Genomic DNA, 12898 nt, shown 5'->3' on the forward strand with positions numbered 1-12898 from the left:
CCAATTTTCTGTTTAACGGAGAGAAGATTTTTTCAACACATTTCAAAACATAATGGTTTTAATAACTCATTTCTAATAACTGATTTATTTTATCTTTGCCATGATGACTGAAAATAATATTTTACTAGATATTTTTCAAGACACCTCTATACAGCTTAAAGTGACATTTAAAGGCTTAACTGGGTTAATTAGGTTAACTAGGCAGGTTAGGGTAATTAGGCAAGTTATTGTATAACAATTTTTTGTTCTGTAGACAATCGAGAAAAAATATAGCTCAAAGGTGCTAATAATTTTGTCCCTAAAACGGTGTTTAAAAAATTAAAAACTCCTTTTATTCTAGCCAAAATTAAACAAACAATACTTTTCTCTAAAGAAAAAAATATTATCAGACATACTGTGAAAATTTCCTTGCTCTGTTAAACATCATTTGGAAATTATTTAAAAAAGAAGAAAAAAAATTAAAGAGGGCTAATAATTCTGACTTCAACTGTACATTCATAAGCAGCAAATTTTAAGCTATATAAATTAACTCCAAAGCTTATTCCAATTTAACTAATAGTGTAATGTTATTTCCATGCATTTCCTGGTATGACTAAATCCTTTAATCTTAAGTTAAATCAAACTATTTGCATAAGTTTGAGTGAATAAGCATTTTTCTGTTGTAATTTGGAAAATGTACTTTCAATTCTCAAATAACGGAAGACCCATTTGCTTAATTCCAAAACATTTTTATCCTCAAAAATGTATTACCATATGTTAGACTTTTCTGCATTGATGACAGTGACAAGCTTGGTTGTTTTTAGAAATCACCTGGAGCTTACAAACTGTGAAAATTCCAGTTGATTTTGACAGCACTTTATGATGTATCAGATCATTATCGTAAAGCATGGAGTGACGTTAAAATAATATTAGCGTTTATTTAAATATATATTAACATTATAAAGTTAAAATTCAATCTGGAATCTAAAACGCACCTGCTCGTTTGATTCAATATTGAACACAGAACAGAAATAGAACACATCAGCACTGTGACAGATTGTGCAAACTCAAATAACCTCAAAGCTACACTTTCCTTCAAAGGAACAGGCATAGTTTTTGTAAGTTCGATTGCTGAGACCTTTTGCCATGATAGAACAATTCTCCCTAAGTGCTCATTCACCACCCCAGGAAATTAACATCTCAGGTGCTTTAAGTAGGCAAATGTGTGGTGGGTTTTTTCAAGAGGTCTGGATTCTGATGGCTGAGATGGAAGAGAACCATTAGAAACATGAGAGCAGTCGGATGGCTGAAGGAGGCCAATTACCTGTTCCTTTGTTCCGGTCCACAAAACAGTATTTCAGCTCATACTCGCGCAGAATTTCATGGACCTCCTGGAAAGGACACAAAAAAAGAGAGAAAAAGTTAGCTAATTAATTCTGCAAAGTACTGTATGTAGCAATATATAATAGTATAAAGTACAACTTCTTTTTGTTATACAAATTAAATACTATAGTTAGTTCCTTAAATGTGTACGGCAGAGCATTGTTCCTGTTTCATTAATTGTCAAGTAAATGGTGTGAAGCCAGAGATAATAGCTATGTTTCCATCCACCTAATTTTTATGTGACCTTTAATCTATAGATATAAAACAAACTTAAATGGTAATGCCAAGACGCTCATAAATTTTAAAAATGCGCATAAGTTTTAATAAACTTTTTATCTGTGTAAACAATTTTCATAATCTACATTGATCATCAATGAAATTTCCGTTTTAACAAGTCATGTGTTAAAAAATGGGCATGATGGAATGGCACTAATGAACAAATTAGCTGATCAACCACCTTGCAAATATGTAATGTTATTTTTGGTCATTCTAAAACCCTTGGCTAAAGTCCGCCGTCAAAGTGATGGTTGGTAATGATTTTATTCTCCTTTGGCTGGATGAAACAGTGCTGTTTTTGCTAAAGTTTTATGCAATAATCCAGCTTTTTTCAATAGGCCTAATTTGGATCTCTGGATGTAGACATAACTAATGTTGTGAATAAGCAATATACTTGACTAATAGAATACAACATTACTACTATAACAGTATTCATTCATTCATTCATTCATTCATTTTATTGTCAGCTTAGTCCCTTTATTAATCCGGGGTCGCCACAGCGGAATGAACCGCCAACCCATCCAGCAAGGTTTTACGCAGCGGATGCCCTTCCAGCTGCAACCCATCTCTGGGAAACATCCGCACACACACTCATACACTACGGACAATTTAGCCTATCCAATTCACCTGTACCGCATGTCTTTGGACTGTGGGGGAAAACGGAGCACCCGGAGGAAACCCACGCGAAGGCAGGGAGAACATGCAAACTCCACACAGAAACGCCAACTGAGCCGAGGCTCGAACCAGCGACCCAGCAACCTTCTTGCTGTGAGGCGACAGCACTACCTACTGCGCCACTGCTTCGCCTATAACAGTATTATTGTACGAAAATAATAGAATGATACTATACTATATTACTAATATACTATTGTTATTTTCTCAATATGCAGACAGTATACAATTAATTGTACTTTTCTAATAAAATACTAACACATTACTAAAATACACTACATCATGTCTTTTGAGACACTGCTACATAAAATCTTTAAAAACCATCTATTTTACCCATTTTTAAGGTTTAAGTCTTATGTTTCTCCAGAATGGTGACAGAGTGGCGCAGTAGGTAGTGCTGTCACCTCACAGCAAGAAGGTCACAGGTTCGAGCCTTGGCTGGGTCGGTTGGAGTTTATGTGTGGAGTTTGCATGTTCTCCCTGTGTTCGCGTGGGTTTCCTCTGGGTGCTTCGGTTTCCCCCACAGTCCAAAGACATGTGGTATAGGTGAATTGGCTAGGCTAAATTGTCCGTAGTGGGAATGAGTGTGTGTGGATGTTTCCCAGAGATGGGTTGCGGCTAAAAGAGCATCCGCTGCATAAAAAATGTGCTGGATAAGTTGGCAGTTCATTCCTCTGTGGTGATCCCGGATTACTAAAGGGACTAAACTGAAAAGAAAATTAATGAATGTCTCCAGAATGTGTCTTTAAAGTTTCAGCTCAAAACACCCATCAGATTATTTATTATACCTTTCAGAATATTGAAATTTTCTACTCTGAACACAATGGAGCTGTTTTTGTGCCTTTTAATGAAAATGAGCAAGTTTTACCCGCTCACCGTTCCCACGTGCCTGTCAGAGTGTGCCTCAATCCCCCGCTGCGTCAGATAAACAGCACAGTGACAGACATAAAGGAAGCAGATCTCACAGTTGTGAGAAATACTACAGTAAGAACTTTCCCAATGATTATTTGATGTATTTGTTGTGAAGTTAATACAAGCCTTTCTGCAATGAGTCACACACAATGTCGTTACAAAGTTCATGCACACACACCCCCATAGACACACGGACACACATACACACAGCATGCGTGTTTAACTTTGCACTCTTTTTGCACAGCAAATGTGACAGGATACACGTTAATATACCCTGCTGTACAGATATCCGTTATGTTAATGCACAAACTAACCTGATTTACCATCCACAAAAGAGGATTGAAGCGTCTTTTTTTATAATTGTACTGACACTATGCGGCTGTGGTGATGAATCACAGCAATTTTACCATCCTTATTACAAACATGCACTGTTTTAAACTTGTAAAACTCATTCTTGAGGTGCAGATGATCACAGGGAGCTGAAAAGATCTTTTAATCCCAGTTGTTTTGCGCACGTCCTCTCTTGTTGGTACGATTATACACGTTACTACAGAGACATGTTAATATGCGGCTGTCAATCAATTTAGTGGGCGGAAAATTCGAACTCCTATTTCTCGTTGTGGTGAGCCTCAAAATGAGAGGGAAATGGATCCTGTTTTAACAACAGGAAATTAAAAAAACTAGACTAGTTGTCTTTATATCACCTCAATATGACTGTGGACACACAATACCTGCACACACCTCTGTCCAAAAGGCTTACAAAAATGATGGTGCCCTTTAGGAAAAATATGTCAAGGTATATGCTCAACTTTATTTGCTAAACCTGTTCAACTGCTTAATAACACAAATACCCTGTACATGGCAGTAACTTAATGCTTTTAGGCATGGAAACATAGTCAAGATGATCTGCTATAGTTTCAACTGAGTGTCAGAATGGGGAAGAGAGGTGATTTAAGTGACTTTGGACATGGCAACTGTCTTATTGACAGGCATGCTGCCATAGTAACCATATTTCTATTTCCAGTAGGTTAATGCACAAAGTCACAAAGCCCACATCATCCCAAAATCACGAATCATGTAAATATGGACTGAAATCTCCCCAACGTGTACTTAATAAAGTGGCTATTAAGTTTAAAGGCTAATAATAGGGATCTGAACAGACACATAACTCTCTCAACAAAAAGATAACTTTATAGGGCAATAACTTCTCTGACATGCACATACATATAATACATAGCTGATTTCAAGATGATTTCATTTGTGTGAGGATTCAGGAGGAAAGAATGTTGGCATTTTATGTGAGAAATGTTGCAGTTGGCCTCCAGCCATCGTTTAGAGAGGGAAAAAAATGGACACCAATAATGTCTCTTTCAAGAAGGTTTCTTTATTTTCTACATAAATTTGACTAAAGGTGCATTAATACATGTATTGAAAATTTTTAAACACAATAAATTATCAGATGTTAATTTATCATAAATCCACTGATCATACAGATAAATGGATCACTATATAAACAAATGATCCTTTTCCATTATGAAAATCAATACAATGAAGGTCTGGCCTTGAAAATAAAGGTTTACAACCATAGTCATGCAAAGAAACACTGTCTGCTGTTTTCCATCAGATAAACACACACACTTTCTCATAAATCTCTTCCTCTTCCCTTTTATGCACACAGCAGGCCCTGCTGTCACATCTCCAACGTGTGCTAAGAGAGATAAACCAGAGGTGCCCACATTGTCTTTGTGTGTTTTTTTTTTTTTCTAGCTGGTCATAAGGAACATCCAGAAGGACACACTTGAATTATGACAATGGGACTTCTGAATTCAGCAGGAGACATGACACACTGAAACAGTATGAGGCTGTTAATGTGTACTGTGCAGATTTGCTCGTCGCTGTGAGATGTACTTTCATGTAATGCTGGCAGTCTATGAAACATTCACAAAGATTTTCCGAGGACCTAAAACTGAGATTTTCATGAAGACTTTAAATATGTTTATTCTTTCATTCATTTTCTTTTTGGTTTATTCCTTTTATTCATCAAGGATCACCAAAGCAGAATGAACCACCAACTTATCCAGCATATGTTTTACACAGCTGATGCCCTTCCAGCTGCAACCCAGTACTAGGAATCACCTATGCACTCTCATTCACACTCACACACATATAATACGGGCGATTTAGCTTACCTAATTCACCTAGTGCACATGTCTTTGAACTGTGGTGGAAACCGGAGCACCCAGAGGAAGCTCACACGAATACGGGGAGAACTTGCAAACTCCACACAGAAACACCAACTGACCCAGCTGTGACTCAAACCAGCAACCTTCTTGCTGTGAGGCGACATTATATACATTATATATATTATATAGCCTATATATATTTTTTGAAATGGCAAAGATTCACTTTCTTTGCCATTTCAAAGAGCAGTATGTGCCCTCTCTCTCCCTACTCAGTCAACTTTCTTGACAATACAATATGCATCAGTTATGGTGCTCTCTTAACACACAGCGCATTACAAATGCACGGTAATGGCCCATAAATGGCCAGAAAGCCTGAGTGAGCATCCAGACACCATTAGATATGGATCACAATGTCAGGACCAGCATCAGCCTGCTATGATTCAACTGAACATCTGGGATGAAGGCTAACAGAAGGGGGGGTTACTGCGCACGATTAATGTCTCTGCGCCTTCACCAAAGAAAGCAGAGATCATGCTGCATGTGACTTAATCAAATGCTTCAGAGACAGTCTCGGTTAACAAGGGGATTAGAAAACTAACAGCAAACTTAAAACTAAAAGAAAGAGCAATTTATCCGAGAGTATTATTATGCTTACTTGATAATCGATCTGTAATGCTGAGAACTCAAGGCTGCTTTATTGTCTCTGGGAAACATGGCCAGATGAGATGTGTTTTCTGAATGTGTTGGAGAGCAGTGACATTGATGAATGCTGCTGACTACTATACATCACTATACGTCTTTTTTTAATCTGCAGTGTGTAGAACAAATTGTGAATTTGTCATTACCATTCAATAAGATCGCTATGCTCCACCCTTTTGATTACTGTTGCAAGTACTAGACAGACAGACAGACACAGACAGACAGACAGACAGATATACATTTTGATACATTTTTCTTAAAATATTTCTAAATTCTATATAATAACCACTGCAAAATATTCCACAACATATTTTAAATTCTGCTAACAGTGGCAGGGAATTAGCTTTTTACAGCACGTCTCGTATTATGTCTTCTTGAGGTTACATCCATGAATATGATGAGCACTGTGTAAATGCATAGTACAGTTTCCTGCTACTGACAACTGGATCCAGCAGTCTTAACAGGGATGAACGAAGAAACCTGATACGCTTTCGAAATGAAAATGAACTTTGAAAAAGTTCAGATGGCAGCAATCCGATGCATTTAGACATGTAGAAATGATCAAGATGGTCTACTGTAGTTCACTTTGAACATGGCATGGTTGTTGATGCCAGATGGGCTGGTCTGAGTACTTCAGAAACTGCTGATCTACTGGGATTTTCACACACAATAATCTCTAGAGTTTACAGAGAATGGTCTGAAAAAGAGAAAATATCCAGTAAGCGGCAGTTCTGTGGCCGCAAATGCCTTGTTGATGCCAGAGGTCAGAGGAGAATGGCCAGACTGGTTCAAGTTGATAGAAAGACAACTGTAACTCAAATAATCACTCGTTACAACCCGAGGTATGCAGAAGAGCATCTCTGAATGCACAACACGTCCAACCTTTAAGGCGGATGGGCTACAGCAGAAGAAAACCACACCAGGTGACACTCCTGTCAGCTAAGAACAGAAAACTCAGGCTACAAATTCGCACAGGCTCACCAAAATTGGACAATAGAAGATTGGAAAAACGTAAAAAAAATGTCTTAATTTCTGCTGCAACATTTGGATGGTAGGGTCAGAATTTGGCATCAACAACATGAAAGCATAGATCAATCCTGCCTTGTATCAGCGGTTCAGGCTGGTGGTGTAATGGTGTGAAGAATATTTTTTTGGCACACTTTGGGCATATTAGTACCAACTGAGCATCGTGTCAACACCACAGTCTACCTGAGTACTGTTGCTGACCATGTCCATCCCTTTATGACCAAAGTGTACTCATCTTCTGATGGCTACTTCCAGCAGGATAATGCCCCGTCTAAGACTGGTTACTTGAACATGATAATGAGTTCTCAGTACTCAAATGGCCTCCAGTCACCAGAACTCAATCCAATAGACCACCTTAGGGATGTGGTGGAATGGGAGACCATGGGCACCATGGATGTGCAGCTGACAAATCTGCAGCAACTGCATGATGCTATCATGTCAATATGACCCAAAATATGTGCAACAAAGGATAAAGGCAGTTCTTAATGCAAAAAAAGGGTCCAACTCTGTACTAGTAAAGTGTACCTAATAAAGTGGCCGGTGAGTGTATGGCATATTTACTATATGTGAAATCGAAAGATGAACTTGTATGTCATACGTAAGTTGCATATATTTTCATTGATCAGTTTTCTATTAAGCAAATCAATATCTTGCTAGTTTAATGTTTAAATGGATAAATCAAACATAAAGACAACTGCAGTGACATTAGGTCTTTATTGTCAGATCACCCAATTGTCAGTCTGTGAGGTCACTGATAGACGATATCAGGCCCGGATTGGCTAATCGGGAGAACCGGGAGAATTCCCGGTGGGCCGGTCCGTTTTTTGGCCACGAGGGCCGGTGTCCCTAGCTGCTTGCATTCTCAGCAGTTGCACTTTTTTCATTTATTTATTTATTTGACCATAGCCTCACTCTTTTTATTCATTATTTTGCCGCAGCTCCGCTCTTTTTATTTTTTTTCTCGCAGCCTCGTAAACAAAATGCAGCCTGCAAATTATGAATGATGTAACTATCATCATTCGACTCTAAACAGCGGCACCTTAGTGAATTCGAATAATTAATTTTGATTAATAATACACCTGCTCAATGAAAATCAGATGATTCACTACATTAATAAATCTGACATAACTTGATCAGAAATTTAAAAAGGAGAGAAAAAGATTAAGCCATCAATAAAAGTCTTGCAGGTCATAGTGCCATATTTGTTTTTTATTCCAGCCACATAATATCAACAGCGCCACTGTGGTCCAGTGGTCAGCACGTTAAAATATGACACGGCCGACCTGTGTTCGAACCTCATCTGAAAAATTATTTATTTTTTTTTTCATTTTTTATTGTTAAGACATATAATACTGTTAGAGTTGTTGGAATTTTGAAGTTCTAAAGCAGCTGTTTTCTTGAAAAATGACGTGAAAGTGTCCTTAGAAACTGAATTGGAAATGAACTTATTTTAATAGTCAGTCGTTAACTGAGATGGGCCGGTCCAATGCTTGAAACTCCAGGGCTGAAAAGGAGTCCCACTCCGGCCCTGGACGATATTATTGTAAAAGAGAAGGGGTTTTTAATTGACTTTGGTTTATTTGCTTATTTAAAGGATCATAAATTTACATAATGCATGTTTGAGAAAGAAATGTGTTGTTGTAACAAGACAATGCAATGTCTATTTGTATTATATTTTCTTGGCTTTTTACCTTGGGGTTAACCATCAATTTACCTTGAATAGACTAGCATAAAATACAATTTTCAATTAAACTCAAACCTAAAGTTTTTCTTATAGGAAATGATGACATATAAATATTGTTAAAACAATAAAAGATAATTTTAAAACAAAAATCCTTAATATATGAGAGTATCTGTTTACAATTGCCTATACCACACTAGCGAGCTGTCACTGGTGGTACCTTTTCAAAAGGTACATATTTGTACGTAAAAGGCCCATAATAATACCTGAAGGGTACACATTAGTACCTAAAAAGTACAAAAGTGTTCCTCTTAAAATTTTTAGGTACTACTATATACTTTTGAGGTACCAATATGGACCCTTTGAGTACAAATGTGTACCTTTTTAAAAGGTACCACCCCAGAGACAGCTTGCGTACCTTTATTTCTGAGAGCGCAGTAAAGCAGTATAAGTACTGTAAACTCTTTAGCTTACATTGAATCTCACTAAATTACCAATAGGAACATGGATGACTTTGACTGTATTTTTAATTGTTTTGAATCCGACCACACAGGAAGGTCAGAGAATGAAAAAACACTGATACATGAAAACTCCTATCAGATACAGAGCTGGCTTTGCTCTGTGGTGTCCTGAGTTTGCAGCCAAGGTGATGAGAGGTCAGGACAGAACAGAGGGAAACTGATACCAGACAGGAACTAATCTTCACGAGAACAAAAAAGACTAAACAATTTCTAGCCAGTTACATTAGGTAAACAGTATACAGTGACCTCTTAGTGGCTACAAGGAATATGTGTTCCAATTTTGAACTTACTTAGTTACTTACATGTCTTGTATGGTATATGAATCACACTCCACCAATGTATTAAACGTATTAAAATGTATTACACAAACCTTTAATAAAACTTTTAATAAAATCATTATAAAACTATACTAAACATTGAATGATAATAATAACATATACAGCTGAAGGCAAAATTATTAGCGATCCTGTGAAATTTTAATTCTTAAAAAAAAAATCCAAGTGCTGTTTAAGGGAGAGTTTTCCAAACATGTTTAAATCTAATCGTTTTATTAACTAATTTCTAATGGCTAATTACTTTTGTCTTTGCCATACTGACTGTACAGAATATTTTACTAGTCATTTTGCAACATACTAGTATTCCGTGCAATTTAAAGGCTCAACTATGCAAATTAGGGTAACTATGGGTTAGGTTAATAAGGTAAATCATTGGATAACAGTGATTTGTTCTGTAGCCAATCAAAAAATTGTAAGGTGTTAATAATATTGACCATAAAATTATTAAAAATTACTTTTATTTCAACCAAACTAAAAGAAACAATATTTTTTCAGGAAGGAAAATTATTATAGTAAATACTGTGAAAGTGTGAAAATTTCCTTGCTCCATTAAACAGCAAATATTTGAGAAAGTATTACAATTTTCACATGAGGGTTAACAATTTAGCCTTCTACTGTATATCACATATCTGGTTAGAATATAAGAAATACATAATATATGAATAGCATACAACATGGTTTTCCTCTTAAATCACTGATCCAATCTGCAAGTGAGCATGCTGTTCTGAGCATTCATCATGAGTATAACATGCTTTTCAATACTCCCGCTGAACATCTGCTACTGACACCCAAACCAACAACAAACCTGTGGAACAGCAGACAGAACTCAACGCTGGGGAGGGATGAGATTGTCCAAAATATGAAGCACAGATGTCACCTGACAAAGAACCAATCAACAGAGTTCATTCCTGACATTTCTCCTACCCCAACCTGCGACCGACCTGCTCCTAAATTATTCAGAGTAAGGAGCGGAGTGATTGTGTATGTATGAATGAGGGACACAGACAGAAAGAGAGAGAGAGCTGCTTTGCCTGACATGTGTTCTCAGTGATAAGCCGCTAGCCTGTGACCTGATCACAGCAGCCGTGTGCACCTGACACTCCTCTCCAAACTGTTACTCACTGTCCGCTGTTTAAGGTTAGAGGTGCTCGTGATACAACGCTAACTGAAATCAATAGCCAAAACAAATAATAACACAGCAATCTTAAAGCACAAGATATTCCTGTCTAACATGACAATGCATGTAATGTCATACACAGAAGGCGATCAGATTTTAACCACATTCATCTCCGCCTGGAGCAGGGGAAATATTACACCTCTCTCTAGGACCCAGGTATCCAACATGTTTACTGACATTAATAATATGGGAAAACTGTAGGAAATGCCAACGGCAGCCGCCAGTTCAGCTCGTTGAATATGAAAATCTCCCACTCAAGAGTTCAGCTCACCGCTGTGCTGTTCTCCCTGCCCTCAGCCGGATCTCAGTCGTCTGTCTGTCTACAAAAGCAAACATACCTCCAGACAACATCTAACCACAACCTGGCAAATAAGAGCCATTCCATCTCCTTCATTTGAAAAAGTTTCAGTCTGAATTAAATATCTCAACAGTTTTAATAAACTATGGCAGAGCAGGCTATATGAGCACATTCATTGCATAAAACTGAACATGCATGAAAAATAAGAATAACTATACGCTAATACATAAAGGTTCAAAGAGTTTCTAGATGTAATAGTACGCCAAAGAATCTTTTAAGTAAAAGCCATTTTTCAGTGTAAAGAACAATTGAATAACCTATAAGCTTTTCAACTTAGAGGAACCTTTCGTGGAGTCCCCGTGCATATCAGAGGTTCTTCGTGGAATCATCGGTGTCAATAAAGAACGTGTATTTTTAAGAGCGCGATGCGTTTGTAAGTGAATGGTAACGTAGCGAAGTCCAGAATATTGTCACGTTTTGTTTTAAGTTAACGAAGCAGTAATTAAGTAGCATTCGTGGAATAGTAAAGACACATGAGGCAAAAGGCTGATAAACAGTGAACCGGAGACGGCGAGCAGCTCGTTTGTCAACGGAACTCGGCTGCACAGACGGAGCGCGCGAGTTCATTGAGCGGTGCCGTCGGGCTGTTATTTTACTGCATATTTTCCGCTTATTTGTTTTCGTTCCACTCCAGTGGTGCTTCAACAACAGAAATGTCTTGTTGTTTTAAGGCAGATAACGTTGTGGGACGCGCGCAAACATTTGGATGAACGTAAAAGTTCCGCTGTTCATCTAACGTTAATTCATGAATCTAACTACGTCATGGTCACTTAAATTGGACCGTTTAAGTTTATTTGACGCATATTATGCGTAATTCAGGCTAACAATTGCTATCAGTCAACTTTGTAGTAACTTGCGAGTGTACGCTCTTTTATTTATTTTGGCTACAGCAAATGGTTAAACGTGTTCCTTTAAGAGTTACACTTGTTTCAAACACATGCAATAATAAAAACCATGTATGTATATTGACTTGATAAAACATCTAACAAACATTATTTACGCGAAAATCACTTAAAACCCGTTTCTTGTGCGCGGGAACTAGTGACCAGGTTAAGTTTCACCTGTCAGGCTGATGTATGTAAATCTCTCTACCTGGTTGGTTGTGTCCTGTGGCAGGTTCTTAATAAGGATCTTCCTCCTGTTGCTCAGCTCTCTGCGAGTTTTCTCCAGCCGCTTCTCGATCTCCTCGGGCTCGAGCTCCGGTAGGTCTCTGAGGATGGTGGTCCCCTCGGATGCTGCGTCCTCCTCATGTCGGCTCACGGGGCTGTCGGACTCCGGGTGAGGTGAATTGTCCCGCTTTATCCCGTGCACGCTCGGCGGCTGGATGGATGAAGCGGCCGCCATTTTGAAGCGCTCAGTGGAAAGTGAGTCGGAGAGAGCGGATAGGTGGGCGTCTGTGCTTTGAGTCAAACCCATCGACGGCACTCTTGGAAGTAAGTATGGATAAGCCCAGCACAGTACAGCTGGCGACCTCCACCGATGGAAAACTAAACCATTCTGACTGTCTGTCTCTTGTACCCCCCTCCTTATCAGGACAGTCCTCCTTAATGTATTATTGTGTAAAATAACGACCAGCCTGGCAAACGAAAATGTAGACTAATAAAACAATAGCAAATATAATGATAATAATAATAATAATAAATATTGTTGTTATAATAATAATAATAATAATAATTATTATTATTATTATTATTAT

The 12898-nt window shown here is 37.9% G+C and overlaps 1 protein-coding gene across 2 annotated transcripts in view; it reads right to left on the reverse strand.

Moving 5' to 3' along the window:
* raver2 (ribonucleoprotein, PTB-binding 2) overlaps positions 1 to 12568 on the reverse strand; it is a 145759-nt gene extending 133191 nt beyond the window's left edge. For both annotated transcript variants that reach the window (XR_012408018.1, XM_001338047.9), the window contains exons 1-2: positions 12295 to 12568; positions 1304 to 1370 (exon numbers count right to left, since the gene is read on the reverse strand). Coding sequence is in view for 1 of the 2 variants with exons in the window: in XM_001338047.9 (XP_001338083.5) it covers positions 1304 to 1370; positions 12295 to 12546 (319 nt within the window). In the remaining variant the exon portion in view is untranslated. The remainder of the gene's footprint in view (positions 1 to 1303; positions 1371 to 12294) is intronic.
* Positions 12569 to 12898: the final 330 nt, after the last annotated feature.

The sequence above is a fragment of the Danio rerio genome, chromosome 6, assembly GCF_049306965.1.
Source record: "Danio rerio strain Tuebingen ecotype United States chromosome 6, GRCz12tu, whole genome shotgun sequence".
In the NCBI taxonomy this organism is placed as follows: domain Eukaryota; kingdom Metazoa; phylum Chordata; class Actinopteri; order Cypriniformes; family Danionidae; genus Danio; species Danio rerio.